The following is a 17,613-nucleotide window of genomic DNA, read 5'->3' on the forward strand; positions in this document are numbered from 1 at the left end:
TTGTGCAACTTAACATACAAAAACGGTGTAAACAAGTCCCAAAAAATACTGCTTCTGGCCACATTCAACAAAAAACCTTTACAGCCGTACTTGAATAGATGTTTTGTAAAGATTTTAGAGGACGGACCGGAGTAAGCAAGATGGCCGCTGAACCACAAAAGGCGTTGATAAGCCCATTACCGGTACACTGCGTTCAGATCTAGAAGTCTTACAGCGTAGGTGACAGGAGTTGTTTCTGGACTAGCCCAAACAGCTCGTGGGTGAATGCCTGGTCGCTCCATCTGCTGACTGCTGTCAAAACCCGCACACACACACAGCAAAGATGGCGGACGCCGACTGGGGTGAGATTCTAAGTTAGAAATGATCACATTATCTAACTAGAAAGCTAGATATAAAGTTAAAACTACTACATATTTATAAGATGGATATTGAAATGAACTTAAGTTAATTTGTAATCGTCTCCGTATATTTCATATAGATAATGACAACTTCGAACATCTTGAACCGATCCCAAAGGCGGTTGTACTGGACAAATGGGAGGGCGAAGACGAAGAGGATGATGTAAAGGTAAGCTAAGCTAAGCTATGTTACTTGCGGGCAAGATAGTCCAGCGAAGGTTTTAACAGTTGGCCATATCCAAACTCTCAACGTTTAGTCAATTGCTTCGTTTTGTTTGATGCAGTGTTTTAAGTAGTTAAGCCTATATTTGCGTTCTTTGAACTGTTGTCAGCTAACAGGCTCCTAAAACGCGATGCTCTAGCTAGCTAGGTACTGGCTGTAACGTGAAAACTATGCATGGCAGATGCTCATCCAGTTAGCCTAGCCAGTGTTAGTTAGCCTAGCCAAAACTCAAGGCCGCATGTGAAAATGTCAACGTGTGTTGGCTGTTGGATTCTTCATCCAAGTTTATTCTCCCACTTTAAAGACGCTTTTGCTGGTGACACTACATCGCTAGAAAGCTAACAACGTTGACACAGTTTGTAAAAGGGGTTAATTGCGTACATATCAGCAGTTATTACTTTCTAGCTAGCTAGGCTAGCTAATGTTTAAATCTGTCAAGAAGATGTGAACATGATAAAGATGATCGCTATTAGATGACTCAGTTGGGCAACAATGCTAGAAGCTTCCAACTCTGAAACATACCAGGACTAATGTGCTTTTTCTAGCACTCCCTGCTAAAGACATTCTCCCTTTCTCTTACTCGCCAGATTGTTAAAGAAAATCTGAGAATTTTGTGGAAAGGTTTAGTCAGGCCTGTTCTGTAGCATATGGTGTGAACGGCCAGGACACATAATGCTTTATTCATGCTCAAACAGCAAACCTCATTGTAGTTTGTGCCTGTAGTGAGGCTCACTGTATCTGAGCCATATTGTCAACTGTCATATTCTGATCCTAATCTGATTTTGGATGCCAGTGTCGTGTGTAAATGTGGTTTGTTCTGTGATGTTGCTCTCCTTCAACCTGTAGAGCCAATAAACTAAAATAATGCTCAAATCTTTAAAGATGCATCATGAAACCATTCCCCATCTGTGCTCATGAGATGCTGAGTGTCTCAGTCTCTAACCGATCTTTTGTTCAAACATGGTGTGATGGTCTCCCCTGCATATATGGGTTCTGGAAATTCATAACATCTCAAGTTTCTGATTCTCTCTTCAGGACAATTGGGATGATGAGGAGGAGGAGAAGAAGGCGGAGGTAAAAAAAGCAGGTGCGGTAATACTCACATCAATACTCAAGAAGACATAAGTAGGCAGAAGTACCGGAATGCTGGCTGCTGTCTCGTGATGTCACTTTACTCTCATCGTGCATCTTTCCGTTTCAGAGACAAAAGTGTCAGAAAAGAAGAAATTAAGTGAAAAAATCAAAGAAAAAGAAAACCGATTAAGGAAAAAACAGGAAGAGAAGCGTTCAGCGGTGAGTTTAAGCGCCTGCCTGCTCACGGGTGTTCAACTCTACATTTACATTTAATTAATTTAGCGGCGTTTGTATCCAAAATTACATACAAATAGTGCATATAGTAATTACAGCATCAGAATAGCTGAGAATGTCAGCCTTCTCTACCACTTATCTTGAGCTGAGCTTTGGGAGAATTGTAATTGTTGTCACCAGGAAGAAGAGGAGCTGAGTCCTGAGGAGCAGCAAGCGGAGAAGCTGAGGGTGATGCAGCTACAGGAGGCAGCAGATCTGGAGCTCGCTAAGGAGGCTTTCGGTATGCCCTGGAAGATCACCTGAAGCCTGTCTCTCTCTTTGACTCACTCACGCTCTCTTTCACACACACTCTCTCTCTCTCTCTCTCTCTCTCTCTCTCTCTCTCTCTCAGCCTGTCACACACACACTCTTCATAGTCTGGCAGGTGAAAGTGTCTGATGCTAAACCCAACTCAAATCCCTATGCTGGTGATCTTAACCCTACAGACTAGAAGCATGGAAAGGTCTATTACACAAGTCATTCATTTCTCTCTCTTCCTCTCGTTGATCCCAACCTTCCCTCTCTCCTCTGCTACAGGTGTTAGCAGTAGTAACAACTTGTCAGGTCTAGATGCTATGTGCCCATCCTCCAAAGACGACTTCACAGAGTTTGAGAAGCTGCTGAAAGAGAAGATCTCTCAGTTTGAGAAGTCGGTTCATTATTCTAATTTCCTGGATTCCTTGTTTCGGGAACTTTGTATTTCATGTGAGTTTCACCTTTGACTTTTAAACACATTGGCATTTCTTCAATCACATCCATTCCCTAAGTAAATGTTTTATTTATCTATTCACAGTGGAAGTCGAAGACTTGAAGAAAATCAGCGGTTCTTTGACAGCTCTACTGAGTGAAAAACAGAAACAAGAAAAAGTGAGTATCTGGCACTTTTCTGTTTGGTAATTGTAGTTCTTCCTATGACCAGAGGAGGGACAAGTTAACCCAGCTCTGGTCCAGCCAGCAACTCAAGGCATCCTGTGTGTAAAATGGACTGTCTTATGTGTGGTTGATTCATGCTCTTCTTTTGTTGTTTTAGCAAAACAAGCAAGGCAAGAAGAAGAAAAAAGGTGTGCTGCCTGCCGGAGGGATGAAGTCCAAGATGAAGGACGACCTTGCAGACTACGGCGATTTTGAAGGCGGCTACACCCAAGACTATGAGGACTTCATGTGACAACGGCCTCCCCACCTCCACCACACCCTCCTCCTCCTCCCCCCAGACATGCAGCTGCTCCCCCAACATAGTGCCACTTTGGAACTATGTGTCATTCTTCATTTTGCTTCTACCACCTGAGGGACTACAGGGAGCATCTGGTATCACAACCTCTTATGTTTCACACATAGACATGGACCTGCCTTTTCTTTCCTTCATTCTGCCTCAAAACACGAATCCTCAAGTCACAAAACCTCTCGACCCCATTGTTCACAATCAGTTTAATGACCCAGCTTCAGTCAGAAAATACAATGCCTGCTGTCTGTGTTCTGTGTAGGTATCATTTTTGATTTAGGAAAATGATTGCTCGTCTCAAAATACAGCAGATTACAAAGTATTGCTAATTGCAGCTTCATAGAAACGATTGAGGTTCTATGCAAATTGTATTCAACCAGAATGTCTGTAAATATTAGGTCTCTCACTTTGCCTGTGATTGGGTTCCTTACAGGAAAAGTATATAGTATCTATAAACCTTTTGGTTGCCAAATACAAGAATCAAAGTACATTTCATCTTTATATTCAGAATAAATAAAGAAGTTTAATTAGTTTTTGCTTTGGACCGATACTGACACTACAGGTTGAGTGGGAGCTCCAGGGCTTCACTGGAAAAAGGGACAGACGAGAGAGTAGCAGAGCGACCACCTCACAGACGCTCTCTGGAGACGTCTGGAATATAGGGACAGACGAGAGAGTAGCAGAGCGACCACCTCACAGACGCTCTCTGGAGACGTCTGGAATATCCTTGAAGAAGTTGAAGCAAAGGAAACTTTCTGTTTTTTTTGTGTGTGCATTCAACAATGTAACATAATTTGTGTAATTACTCCTGATGCAGATAGAGAAGTGTGATCTGGCGAGTCGTCCTTGGCTTGCAGCACAAAGTCCCCTTATAACTGCTTTTGCAGGCTTGTATCCAATGAAATGTGTAGAAGGTGGCCTGTAGTGTCTGTCCTCAAAGGGGACAGTTTTGAGGGAGGCTCGTTAACCTTCTCCCTATTTGCTAATTATCGACCAGTTCCAACTTGATCAGAAAAGGGGTAGGGTATTAAGACTCCAGCATCTGCTGTGTTTTATATGCATCATAATTTAATAAAATCACTGGTCAGAAATCATAAGTTTTGCCTGTCTTTGCTGTCTTTAACCACAGAAAAATAAGTTAATGTAATGAGACATTTAAAGAACTCGGGAATAATCACATAACATATCCATGTTTGTTTCCATTTTTATTGGGGGTTTGACTTTTACATCAATGGTTATAACCTAGTAATAAATATCCCTTTATTTACAATTTCAAGTAGTAAATATTCATCACAGTACAGATGAAGAAAATATATAAATATTTACTGTTAAACTCCAGTTAAACCTCCTGTCAAATGTTCCCTGGGACAGATACCTGTTGTAGATAATAGTTTTCCAGTTATGAATTTATATTGGTGTTTTTACAAAATGTATAAGTGAGAGTTCTATATCAAAAGCTATATCAAAACAGTACAAACAGTTTGAAAATATAACATAAGAATCAGCCAGCATTATAGAATTGATCCACTATACCTGAATGACTTGGGCCTGTTACTACTCAAAAATGCAAAAAACACCCTTTCCTATTCCAAGATCACCACACAGTGAATTACAGTGATTTCTCAGAGGAAGGACGATTGAGCACAGGGCCCATATGGTGTATAGTGAGTTGGAGTGTGGAGCTGAACAACTGGCCTGAGGAGAAGTGTGACATTCTAGCCTGAGGTCTGGGGGCGTCTACCAGACATTCTAGAACTCACTGCTGGGTCCCGGGTACTGCGTCTACGGCTGTTCCGGACCGCATTGGCTCCTCCCCTCTGGCGTCTTCTTTGCCCCTCTCTCACTGCGCTGGGCAGGGATTGGCCAGGGGAGTTCTGCAGGGCCTGGAACACGCTCTGGCGTGTCACCTCCCGGTCTCCACACGTGAAAGTCAGCGCCACACCCTGGTTGCTTTTCATTACGCGGGACGTGCCGTCTGAGGTGCCATCAAAACAGCGCCCCAGGGCGATCTCCTTGGCGGTGCGTGGGTCCTGGTCCGTCACTGTGTAGATGCCATAGTTGTGGCCCAGCGGGTCGAGCGGCGCCAGCATGGTGAACTCGTTGGTGTCGTTGTTGACGGCTAGCGGCAGGTGGTTGACGAGGTACTCCTGCAGCATGGAGTTGACGTTGTCCCTCTTGCAGCTCCCCTGAGGGATCACCTTCACCAGGGTGCGGTCCACTCGGTCCTGGTCATACAGCATCCCGCTGCACTTGAACTCCAGGCACACGGCCGACACCGTGGACTGGTCCATGTCCCGGATGCTGCGTGTGTCCCTGAGGCCGTACAGCTGGCCTACTGTCTTGGGATGCGTCCCTCCCATGTTGCGTGAGCGCACATTAATCTCATGAGGCGCGTTCATCTTGACCTTGATGTAGCAGGCGCGGTACTCCATGGGCTTGGGCCACCAGCTCAGGTAGTCCTCGGTCCAGCTCATTGGGTCATCCTCATTGAATGGTACAGTGTTATAGTCATAGCGATCACCTTCCACCCGGGAGAAACGGAAGTGTGCCGCACTGAATGAAGCCTCCTCGCAATCCTTCAGGTTCTCAAAGGAGTAGACGGGGCCGTTGGCCTCTTCTGCCACGTTGGGGCCAGGCTTGGCCACATTGACGCTGAAGGCCGTCTTCTTTACTCTTGGGTCATCGTGGTCCGTTCTCCTGTAATTGAGCTTGCCCAAGTATGGCTGAGGAACACCCACAGTGTTGGGATTGAGTTTGGGAGAAGAGGCGACAGCCTCCAGTTCCTCTCCTCCTAGGTTAGCCATGATGAAGGCGGAGTAGGCATCCGCTTTCTGTTCGTCGCAGAAGGCAGGCAGACAGGCGCCATTGGGCCCGGTTACTACACTGTCGAAGCGACCCCAGGCACGTGGGTTGGTGGAGTAGCCAGCTGACGGTTCCATGTTGATGAGGGTCATGACCACACCCTCCACCTGCTCACTGGGCATGAAGCGCTCGCTGCGGAAGGATCTAACCTTCACGTAGCACCTGCGGTTCTCCGGGACATCCAGGTTGAACAGACGCCTCTCCCGGATCTCCATGTTCCCGATCAGGAAGGTCCTCTCCTCTCTCTTCCCGCGTTTTTTCTTCTCCATCTTCAGACTGGCCTCCTCCTCCCAGAGTCCTGTCTCTGGGTTCAAGGACCAGAGCTTCATGGTGCTGAGGTGCTCCAGCATTTTGACCTGCTCTGAGTCCAGGGACACCTTCACCTCGCCTGCGTTCAGTGCCTCTCCGGACTCCTCATCTGTGAAGTCCACAGAGAACATTCCATAGGTCCGCAGGGGGAGCGTGTCGCCTTCAGACCCCACAAAGTTGAGGTCACTCTGAGCTGCGGTTGCGGTCGACACGTCCCTGGGATCCAAGAATGTGACAGATGCCTGGACGTTCCCAACAAACACCTCCCCGTTCTGCTTGTAGAAGGAGTTTGGCGGGATCTGGATGGAGGCCATGGGGTCCTGACCTTCCACCTCCCCCAGGTCCAGGGTGTTGGTCTCGGTGGAGCTGATGGTGACCGGAGCCTTCTTCCTCAGCAGCCTGATCTCATGGTAAACAGCGCCTCCTCTGGTGTTGAACGGTAGCACCTTGGTGGTGTTGACGAATTTCTGCATGTGGTCCACAAAGGTGACCACCAGCCTCTCTGTCTCCGGCGGGACCTGGATGGAGAAGGTTCCTTTGTAGCCCGTACGGCTCACCCTGACTCCATTCATGTAGATGTGTCCAAACCTCATTGGCTCTCCGGTGTCTGCAGCTACAGCTCGCCCCCGGACGAAAGCTCTGGTCTCCACACACCTCTGGCAGCCGCAGGTGGTCACCACCATGATGGGCAGCTGGTAGCCCTGGCACGTCAGCTGACGCTCTTCCATCTTGGACACGCCACAGCAATAGGCCACACTGTCCTTGCACCGGATGCCATTATCCAGCTGCCCATTGCAGGAGGCTGTGGGGCACTTCCCCACGTCATAGTAGAGAGAGGCGCTGGCATTCTGATAGCAGTCGTGAGGCAGCCGGATCAAGTGGGATTCAGGCTGGGGGTGACATGATGGCTCGTTTTGACCTGAGGGTGACAGGAAATAGTTAATTGGATTAGAATGTGAGAGAAATTCTAAAGTGTTTCATTCAGGTACATTTTGTATTGTCTTGTAAAGACCTAGGATAGTGAGCGTGGCTGCTTTGGACTTGATGGCTCCAGCTGGTCCGCTGGCTCTGCAGTAGTATTGACCAGCCTGGTCCAGACTCAGCTCTCTCAGAACCAGTGTGCTGTCTGTGTTCTTCTCCAGCAGGTTGCCATTGTGGAACCTGGCAATGTAGAGATAAACACACTCCATTGGTTACCAGTGTGATATTTGCCCTGATCCTGTGTGAACTCTCCATTCAGTGAGGTGTGTTCTATTACCATTCGTACTGCTCTGGCTCTGGTGAGCCGGCCACCTTGCAGCAGAAGGCAGCAGTCTGACCCACTCTCCTGGACTTGCTCTCCGGGTTGTTCAGCACATGGAGCTTCTCTGAAGGAAGAACACAGCAGTGTTTGGAGTTAGAGGTTAAGGACCACAGGCCGATAACTCCCCCTTCTTTTCCCCCTCCCTCGCCGCAATACCTGCTCTCTGCAGCTGTATGCTGAGGACGGAGGTGTGTTCAGAGCTGAGGGGCACGGTGACCGTGTGGGGGGAGTGGTCCTTCAGCGAAACGGTCAGCGTGGTGTTGCCATCAGGGCAGAGGCCCGGGACCCTAAAGTGTCCGTTGTGGTCTGTAAGGGTGAGGAGTTTGGAGGCAGAAGAGAGGCTGGAGAGGAGGACAGCCGCGCTAGGAGCAGGGAGACCGCCCGCGCCGCGGACAGAGCCCAGGACCAGGTGATCCTGACACATGCACGAGTCACACTCTGCATTCACTCTGCCCATTATGCACTGAAGAGAGCAGCCTGGAGGAGAGAAGGTGATCAGGAGATGTTCAGGAGATGAATGTGATAAGAATGATGATCAATAATCCTTGTGATGTCAGTGACTCTGATAATGACCAAGATTATATCGATGAGAATGGGGATGAATGTCATGGTGACAATTGTGCAAACAATGATCATGAGATTGTATTTGTATTGATGATGATGATGAAGAATGTGAGCACCACCTACTTGTGCCGGGGCAGTCTGGTCCCTTGCAGGGTCTTCCCTCCACAGTGGGCCCACTGCAGGGCTGATTCTGGGCCTGGCAGATCCTGGACCGGACCTGGACCCCAACTTGGCCACACTGGGCTGGACACACACTCCAACCCGACCAAGGACCCCATACCACCGGGGCTGATCCACCGCTGCCTGATGACAAATTATATGAAACACAAGGTACAAATGCAGCACGTCTCACATTATACTGTTTCTAAGAGTATAAAACTATTAACATACATTTTATTCATCATCAACATTTAGTTCAAATGTATAAGTGGAGGGATGTTCCTGTGTGTGTGTGTCACTGCCTGACTTCCCTTGACTGACCTTTAGGACACAGAAAACGAACGGCGTAGTTGGAGCAGTTTCTGCCGGGCGCCTGCTCTGCGTTGGAGCACCAGAAGCCCAGGGCGGGGTCAGCGTGGACCCGCTCCCCCGTGCTGCGGGCCGGGACCCAGTCTGTTGTGCGGGCCTCCAGAGCCCGCGGGGACACACACACTCGAGCCCGGTAGTAGAACCGGATGGCGTCCAGTTGCTCATAGTCACCACGGCCACCTGGGTGGTCCACGTTGAACCAGGTGGTCCACTCATAATCATCTGGACAGAGACAGGAAGTTAGATTAGGGATTCGGACTGATGAATGGTGGAAGGAAAGAATGAAGAAAGGTTGTCAGAAAGGGGAACGGGGAGAAGTGTGTACCGTCAGTATGATAGATTGATGATAGATCAGGGTTGTTCTCTGTGGAGACTCTGGAGCTGTCTCTTCTCCAGGTCCCTGTGTAAAACACACACACACTTCATCAGTAATCTTGATTTATAAATCAATGTACTCATTTCAGAATGATGCAGGCAATGGTGTTTCACGTGGCCTCCCTGTCTAGCCCTGCTCTGATCTCTGGAAATGACATCAACCCAGGGGAGGTGCCAGCAGCCTGTTGCTAGTGTTTAGGGGAAATTGTGTGTTTGTGGAAATAACATTGAGGAGCCAGCAGTGAAATGAAATGCTGTAAGAAGTCAAACATGTATTTATTAGACCAATTATCTTCCTTCAGAATTTCGTCAGTCAGCTGGAAACAATCAGGAGCTTTGTTCTGTAGTCCATAGAGACATGTAGTCACACACATTCATTTTTCATTCTAATCACTATTTTAACTGTGTGTGTGTGTTTGTGTGTTCCTGCAGCATGTGTGTTTGTGTGTTTGTATGTGTCTGTAAGCTCGCAACACTAGAGACTCTGAAAACTGAGTTGGTTATCTTCCTGCATTAAACAGACATTGGCTTCACTTCACTCTCTACTACTGTGGGATCACACTAGCCCCAGGCATGCCAAGTCACCAGCACATCCAATAAGCAGGGTTTTAGGCTTGGCCCTATACATGCCTCACACAGGTGAAGAAGTCAGGGAGTCATGTGACTGCTGTTCACCAATAAGGAGGAAGGAAGAATGTCTTTCTTCAAGAACTCATTATTGAGTGGAGATAAGGATATTTGTACTAGTGTTTATGTTGCTGGTCAATCACAGGATGGACAGTGGCTATTTTCTGTTCTATTTTCTGGTGGAGTCTCATGACCAAGAAGCATCTGACCTAGTCCACTGATTGTCTTTCATGGATTCATCACATACTACTCTGTCTCAACTAGTTAATGAAGTTCCCATCCGACAATTGAATTTCCACACACAGACTATAAATCTCCTCTGACAAGTTAAAGAGAACAGAATGAGTAGTGTTTCCTGGACTAATATCATGGGGGAATTACAGCAGACCAACCTCTCTCCCTGTGTGTGTGTGTGTGTGTGTGTGTGTGTGTATGTATGTGTCTGTGTGTGTGTGTGTACACGCAAACGTGTGTGTGTTTGAAGCATGGAGCTGCTGCAAACCAACCTTGCCCTGTAGTAGTCTTCATTGTGAATCCCAGGATCAGGAACAGAACCCACGCTGACTGGCCCATTCTAGCTGCTGACCTTTGCTGCCAACCCTTAACCCCCGACCCCTGACCCGTGGTGATGACCCCGACACGCCAAGAGTTCCAAACCTGGTCCCGCTCCAGAAAAGCCCTGATGTGGACAGGAACCTGGACACGCACACGGGGTCATTAATCACTCTGCCAGAAGCAGCAGAAACATGGCTTCAGTCAGCCCAGCTCCGGGCGTTTTCCTCCAGTAAGATGCCGAAGCTTCTCTCTGCTACTCTGGTAGGATAAGCATCAATTGAAACGAAAAGCCATTAAACAGGCTAAACTAACTGGTGTTTTGTGTGTATCCAAATGACGTGACTTGTTCAGTATCTGATGGGTCCCCATTCTCAGAGAGTTAATTGGTGATTTAGGAAAATCTTTTAAACGTGTAACGTGGAGAGGCTAACTTCTGCCCGGAGCAGCTGGGGTCATTCCACAGCATCTTGCAGCCATCAGGGAACTATTACTGTAACTAAGATGCTTCACAGGGAACATTAATGGAGGCAGAACACTGGTTCAGACTGTTGGATAGGACAGTAAAATGCAGTTCAAATACACAGATTTGGAATTAAATATAACATTATTTAAACATTTATCTACCAAACGTTTGTCCATTAAAACAGTAGAACTATATGTAACTTCCATCCCCCTCTCTGCCTGACGGAATGCAGAGCGTGAGGAGAGTGGAGAACCAGAGGGAACCAGAGGGAACCATACAGGATGAAAGACCAGAACCATCTCAGGTTTCACATCTGGATTGATCATCAGCTGTGTATGTCATGGGAACACTAAAACCATCCAGCATCCCCTGACCAAACACTGGGCTCACTATCCAAACACACACAAATTCATACAGATATACAGACTGACACACATGCACACAAACTTGACATACTTAAAGTTAAATACATTTTATACAATTTAATATGTCTATTGGGTACTTTTCCATAGTATTAATGAATACAATCTGACTTAAATTATTCTGTAAATGTGTTTTTACAGACCATTCTCTCAAAACAGTACATAGTTAGAAATGATGGATCAAAAGCTTAAGGACTAAAGGACATTTCAAAGAAAGATTAACTGTAAGATAGTTATTGATAACTATAAAATAACATTGAACCATATCACTGTCATGCCTAAAAACTAGTCTGATAAAACAACAGCAGCAAGCGCCTCACCTCAGTGTTAGTAGTGTTGAGTTTCTGCTCTCTGGGAGCGCCTGTGTTGAAGTGTAGAGAGTCTGGAGAGGACCTCTCTATTGCTGTCTTCTACTGCTTAGCTTGCACACCTTGTTCTCAATTTCGCCTTCTCTCCTACTCTTTAGCTCTGGCTGTTCTCCTCTTCAATCTCTTATACACCCCCAGCACCCAACGCCAACCCTCCGTCTCTCCCTCCCCCTCTCTCCCCCTCTCCCCTTCTCCCTCCCTCCCCCTCTCTCCCCCTCTCCCCTTCTCCCTCCCTCCCCCTCTCTCCCCCTCTCCCCTTCTCCCTCCCTCCCCCTCTCTCCCCCTCTCCCCTTCTCCCTCCCTCCCCCTCTCTCCCCCTCTCCCCTTCTCCCTCCCTCCCCCTCTCTCCCCCTCTCCCCTTCTCCCTCCCTCCCCCCCCCCCCCCCCCCCCTCTCTCCCAGACCTGTGTACCCAGAAGCAGTGCTGCGTGGGACTGGAGCCCACGTACCCAGCCAGACACACAGTCTACAGAGTGTGTGGTGTGGGGGGTGATGTTGCATCTCCATGTCCCCTCTCTCTAGCTGGGGAGTACGTAAGGTCACATCAAACACACCCTCTCTCTACTTCAAGTCCTGGGTCGGTTTCTTAACAACCACAGTTGCCATGTAAGTCTTTGTCTACACGCAACATCAACACACAGCCACATCCATCTGAAGCTGCCTTCATCAACAGTTTAGATTAGAGACCCTGAGTCAAGACGCTAATGAGCATCACCTCAGGAAGATGGTAAACACTCTGACTCACACTCACTGACTAGCACACACACACACACACACATACACACACAGGGGCCGTCACACACACAGACGGCCTCACACACATCATCCAAAACCTTAATGACACCCTTCCATGCTGGCCCTGTGGTGTGTTGATAAACTGTGAGACAGTGATTAGCTCTAATGGATGACAGTAGGAACATAGTGGAGTTGGGAGACGACTGCAGTGACAGGACAACCTGGAGGCTCGGGGGGGGGGGGGCTCAGGAGGGGGGGCTCAGGGGGGGGGCTCAGGGGGATCTCAGGGGGGGCCAGGGAGGGGGCCAAACTGTGCTGGAGGAACAAAACGAGAAAGAGTTTAGTTCCAGACACAGAGACCTCCTAAGTACATTCCTGTCTATCCTGTAGATAGGGCAGTAATGACAGGGCTGTGTGTGATTGCCTGTGTCTGTGTTTATTTAACACACAAAAAACACATCCCAAAACAGTGGCCTTCTATTAAGGTGTTCTTACTCCATTCACTGTAGGTTTAACAGGCCGTGTTGAGGAAACCATTTTACGAGCCTCTGTTCTTCCTCACACAGAGCTGCTACTTCTTAAATTAAAAGAAATTGAGATTAGGGAAGGAGAGGAACAGAGGAGAAGAAAGAAAGAAAGGAAAACAAACACAAACACTGACAGTTTGGCCGTATCCATGGCAACAGACCAAGACTGGACATCAGGACGCTGTGTACAGACAGGTAGACATGCATGCTGGCCAATGTAAGGTCTGTGATGACATCACACACAATTCTTTGTATTACAGAGTTTCTCTGACTGACTTACTGGGTTATTGTAGTTTCATTTGTTGACCATATTTGGGTGATTATTACCAGGCCAGTAGCACAGTCTGGTCAGGGCACAATGAGACTGTCTTTAGGAGCTGGCAGAGGGGTGTTGTGTCAGAGCAGAGGACACTGTAGCAGCTGGCAGGGTGGCAGTGACAGGGGTGGCTGGGTCTTCTAGGGTGTACTGGAGCTGCTGATGATTGTAGCAGTGAGGGGTTGGAGTAAGCGAGCAGTCATGGTATGTAAAACTAGGTCTGCTACCATCATTAGGGCCACACTTTGATTCAGTATGGAGAGCAGATCCGCTTCCTGTCCAACCAAAGAGATTACTGTTGAGCCCAGGCTAATGTGAATGTCTGTCGTCTGTCATCTGTTCAGATTCTTTCTAGGCTTCACTGAACCGGAGAGATTGACTCCCTGGCTGAAGAGAATCTGGTAATAACCAAACTCACCCTGCACAATGATATGATGTCATCCAGAGTGGGTTTGGCGGGAAACAAAGCCATGTGCCTTAAACGCCGGGAGAAGTGTGACAGAACATAACCCAGAGGACGGAAACTATTTCCAACCGTTTGTGTGTGAGTGTGTGTTTGTGTGAGAGAGGCCGTGGAGAGCTGAGATCATCGAATGTTTCTGAAAGGTTGCCATGTCAGGATGATGATGTGCTTCACTACTGTGGCCACCTGCTGTTTCATCTCCTGGGATCTGGTGTTCTCTCTCAGAAGTCAACAATGAGAGCATTGCCATCATGAGCTCAGAGGTGATCAGAGAGATCACCTCAATCTGGGCTTTCATCTGCCCTCCAAACAGATGGGAAGTAACAAGATACCTAAGTATTTTTTACTTCAGTAGGCTATATGTCAGAGCCCATACTTATTTACTTTAACTTGAGTGAAAAAGTGTAGTCAGCCCTTCAACTTTTACCAGTCTTTTTAAACATAAGTGTCTGTACTTCTACTTGTGAAGGATGTGTACTTTTGCCATCTCTGCCTGTCAGGATGTTCAGACACAGAGCTAGGCACAGACAACCATGTTATACAGACATGCTTTTCACACCTGGAAAGGACATGTGTTCTTATTTCACACTTGTGACACACAAACACATGCACACGTGCACAAACACACACATCTCCCAGCCATTAGAAGGTTGTATCTATAGCCAGCTCCTCGGTGCTGAGGGTGGAGCTGGAAGCAGGAAGTCTGGCATGAACACAGATTAGAACCATGTGTCTGACCTGGAAGACACATGATCGGTTCTTCAGAAAAGCACCAAAACCAGGCCGTCCATCTTTCTCTTTTTCTTGTTCTCTCCCGAACTCACTGGCGGATCATGACAGCCTCTCTCCTGAACATCAGGAAAAGGAAAAGCAAGAAGAGGTGGAGTAGGCAATGGTAGAAGTGGAGGAGGAAGAGGAGGTGGAAGGGAATGGGTAGGGACAGGGAGAGGGAGAGGAGGAGCAAAGGTTATTTCTGATAAGAAAAGAAAATGTTTATGAAGTAGAAGACAGGTCCAAAAACAACTTCAAAAGCATAAGTACTACTTTCCAGACATGCACAAAAATGCTGAAAACGTCAATGTTGACATCATCAGAGCATTCAGAGAGCAGGATGGAGGGATGAAGATACCGGGAAACCTCATCCCAGACCAGTAATGTTCATGTTCAAATATCTTGGTTGGCCTCCAGAGATGCACCATCATATCCACATCTAAGACCCAGGGGCCAGAGGCCCGGGGACTGCTGCATCCACAGGTAATGACTCACCATGGAACATTCTCCATCTCTGGTCATGGCTAAATCCTTTAGCTCTGCTCACTGAAGAGCTGGTAGCAGACAGGAGACTGTCTGAGGAGGCTCGTGGGAGGGAGAAAAGAGGAGTGAGGTGAAGGAGGAGGTGAAGGAGGAGGAGAAGAGGAGGAAGAGGAGGGAGATGGCAAACAGGACATTGTGAAAAAGAGAAGAATGGAGAGGAGAAAAGAGGAGGTGGAGGTGGAGGACGAGGGAGAGGAGAGGCATAAGGAGTTGAGACGCTGTAACGGTTGGCTCATCCTCATAAATAAACCGTCTTCACACTGTCCAGGAACGCTCTCTAGGAATCCCGTCTTCATCTCTTCATCTCTCTGCTCTACTTCACCCTGTAATATTGAGGTCTGAGTTCACCCTTACATTTTCCAGAAGGTGCTAGATCGAGTTTGGTCCTCCTGGTGACCCGGTGAGTATGGAGAGATTTAAAATGCGGTGATCTGGCTGAGAACACAAGCAGGGAAGGAGGAAGGGGAGGAGAGGGAGGAGAGGGAGGAAGGAGGTGAGTGGTGGGGGGTATGTAGCAATCACCTCAGATGACATCACTGTCTGGAACCTTCTGGCAAAACCCTGCTCTCAGTTCCTTATCTCTCTCTCTCCCTCTTTCTCACCCTCTTTCTCTCTCCCTCTCTCTCACCCTCTTTCTCTCTCTCACTCTCCCTCGCCCTCTTTCTCTTTCTCCCTGTCTCTTAGCCTCTTTCTTTCTGTCTATATCTCCCTCTTTATTTCTTCAGCGCTTTTTCAACACTACCACAATCTTGGAAAAGTGGAAGCCGATATTCCCTCCCCGGACTCTGATTATTCTGAAGCAACAACAACCCCGTTTCAACCAGAAAGGGGGTAGGCTTATACTAAAGTGTAGAGGTGAAACAAGATCTTGGTGACGCTAAGCAGTGATTGCTAACATCCTCCTCAGTACCAACTACATTGAGCTATACATGCAATGCTGTCCCTCAAGAAGCCCCCCCCCCCCCCCCCCCTCCATAATCAGCCTCCTTCCCCAGACTCCCATCTCTCACCGTTTCCACAACAGGAAATTCTTGGGCTGGGAAAGCGATCAGACCCCCCTGCCATGCTAAACACACACACACACGTAACGCAAAGAGCAAACTATAGCAGAGATGCAGTGTTGAGTGACAGGTGAACTACCAGGATCAACCAGGCAGTGCTCTGGTTCCAGATGCACACACTCACACACACTCACACACACTCACACACACTCACACACACTCACACACACACACACACTCACACACACTCACACACACTCACACACACTCACACAGGAGCTACTGCTAACACTGCCTTTGTGCTGATAATCTGCCAAATGTCGGTTAATATCTAACGTATCTAACATCCTGCTAACACTCTGATAATGCTCTGCTGATACTCTGCTAACACTCTTTAAATACAGTCATACAAACATAATATACGGTTGATTGTATATTTAGTCAGATTGCGGTGCTCCAACCTCTGATATAATGGCTTTAATGGTAGTGAGACGACTGATGAGTCAGCACCATCTAGTGGTAATGAGTTAAACTAGCATCTATAATAATGGCAACACATATTTCAGACACTTCAGCTCTATCGGCCACTAGATAACACTATGAGTTAATGGAAGGCAACATCAACAAGGACACACACACACACACACACAGCAGCATGTATGACTAATGAATGGTGAGATAAGATCCATCACAGGAGCACAAAGCCATTTTCACCGCCGACGGGAAACCAGGGTGGAGGAGCAGGTTGAGAGTACCCTCCGACACACACACACACACACACACATACATGCACACACAAACACACATGCATACATGCACACGCACACATACATACATATATGTACACACACACTGCATGGTCTCTAACACACACACACATCCTTACATACATGCACATACACACACACTGCATGGTCTCTAACACACACACACACACACACACACACTCTCACTCACTGCTACAGCTGCCATCTGTAACAGACAGCCCAATCCCAGGTTTCACATAACGGCTCAGACAGCTTGTAAAGGTTGGCTTGGTTCATACATAAAGGTCACCTATAGGAACGCGGAGGTGTGTGTACTGTGTGTGTGTGTGTGTGTGAGAGAGAGAGTGTGTGAGGGTGTGTGTGCATTTTTCCAGGTGTGCCGAAGCTACCTCACCCAGAGTGATGAGTGCAATTAGCTGGTCACCCAGCTAGGTGACAGCGTAACACATCCTGTAGTATCCAGCAGCGTATCTAAGGACCATCACTGATAATGGGCCGTTCTCCTCTGGGAGACTTCTCATCAGGGAGTCAACACCTCAGTCCCACTTTGACAAATTACCCATGTTCTTCTCTCTCAGCCTCTCCTATCTTCTCCTTCTCTCCTCCTTTCCTCTACTCCATTCCTCTCCTATTTGCCTCTCCTCATCTTGCCTCACATCTCGTCTTCTCTTCTCGCCTCTTTTCTTTTTCTCTCCTCTTCTCCCCTCATTTAACCGTCACACCATGTGTCTCAAGTAGCATGGCCAACTGTTAGAATTCTGCATGAAGACAGAGAGGGAGAAAGAGAGAAAGAGATGGAGACTTCTGTGCCAGGTCAGGTCTCAGCTCCACTCATGGCAACAATGGCCGTCTGTCTGTCTGGGTGGGAAACAACAACAACACAAAAACAGAATGGTAGAATGGCATGGGAAACATTCCTCTTCTGTGT

General features: G+C 47.6%; 2 protein-coding genes across 3 annotated transcripts; one reads left to right on the plus strand and one right to left on the minus strand.

Moving 5' to 3' along the window:
• Positions 1–182: 182 nt before the first annotated feature.
• On the plus strand, positions 183–4,737 carry eif3jb (eukaryotic translation initiation factor 3, subunit Jb). 2 transcript variants are annotated; one of them, XR_009931460.1, is made up of 9 exons: positions 183–341; positions 479–567; positions 1,657–1,708; positions 1,823–1,914; positions 2,110–2,209; positions 2,506–2,673; positions 2,762–2,835; positions 2,999–3,273; positions 3,750–4,737. XR_009931460.1 is itself a non-coding variant. In XM_062470572.1 (8 exons), the coding sequence occupies exons 1-8, from the start codon at positions 323–325 to the stop codon at positions 3,131–3,133; spliced, it is 729 nt and encodes a 242-aa protein (XP_062326556.1). In that variant the 5' UTR covers positions 183–322; the 3' UTR covers positions 3,134–4,737. The 2 variants fall into 2 exon arrangements, 1 of the variants encoding a protein (XP_062326556.1); XM_062470572.1 differs by having other exon boundaries at positions 2,999–4,737.
• cilp (cartilage intermediate layer protein, nucleotide pyrophosphohydrolase) lies at positions 4,374–11,671 on the minus strand. Its single transcript, XM_062470571.1, has 9 exons — positions 11,516–11,671; positions 10,262–10,451; positions 9,079–9,153; positions 8,706–8,975; positions 8,349–8,528; positions 7,818–8,138; positions 7,617–7,725; positions 7,371–7,519; positions 4,374–7,277 (listed from the first exon to the last, which is right to left on the minus strand). Exons 2-9 carry the CDS (start codon positions 10,326–10,328, stop codon positions 4,903–4,905), a joined length of 3,546 nt encoding a protein of 1,181 aa, XP_062326555.1. The 5' UTR covers positions 10,329–10,451; positions 11,516–11,671; the 3' UTR covers positions 4,374–4,902.
• Between the last annotated feature and the right edge of the window lie 5,942 nt (positions 11,672–17,613).

Source organism: Osmerus eperlanus, chromosome 10, assembly GCF_963692335.1.
Source record: "Osmerus eperlanus chromosome 10, fOsmEpe2.1, whole genome shotgun sequence".
In the NCBI taxonomy this organism is placed as follows: Eukaryota; Metazoa; Chordata; class Actinopteri; order Osmeriformes; family Osmeridae; genus Osmerus; species Osmerus eperlanus.

Bases quoted from the DNA above. Each gene is read 5' to 3' on its own strand.
- eif3jb (XM_062470572.1), top strand. The intron at 568-1,656 runs GTAAGCTAAGCT...TTCTCTCTTCAG, and splicing joins ACGAAGAGGATGATGTAAAG to GACAATTGGGATGATGAGGA. The intron at 2,674-2,761 runs GTGAGTTTCACC...ATCTATTCACAG, and splicing joins TCGGGAACTTTGTATTTCAT to TGGAAGTCGAAGACTTGAAG.
- cilp (XM_062470571.1), bottom strand. From the start codon at position 10,328: ATGGGCCAGTCAGCGTGGGTTCTGTTCCTGATCCTGGGATTCACAATG. The intron at 8,976-9,078 runs GTACACACTTCT...GTCTCTGTCCAG, and splicing joins ATCAATCTATCATACTGACG to ATGATTATGAGTGGACCACC. The intron at 7,726-7,817 runs GTATTGCGGCGA...TTCTTCCTTCAG, and splicing joins CATACAGCTGCAGAGAGCAG to AGAAGCTCCATGTGCTGAAC.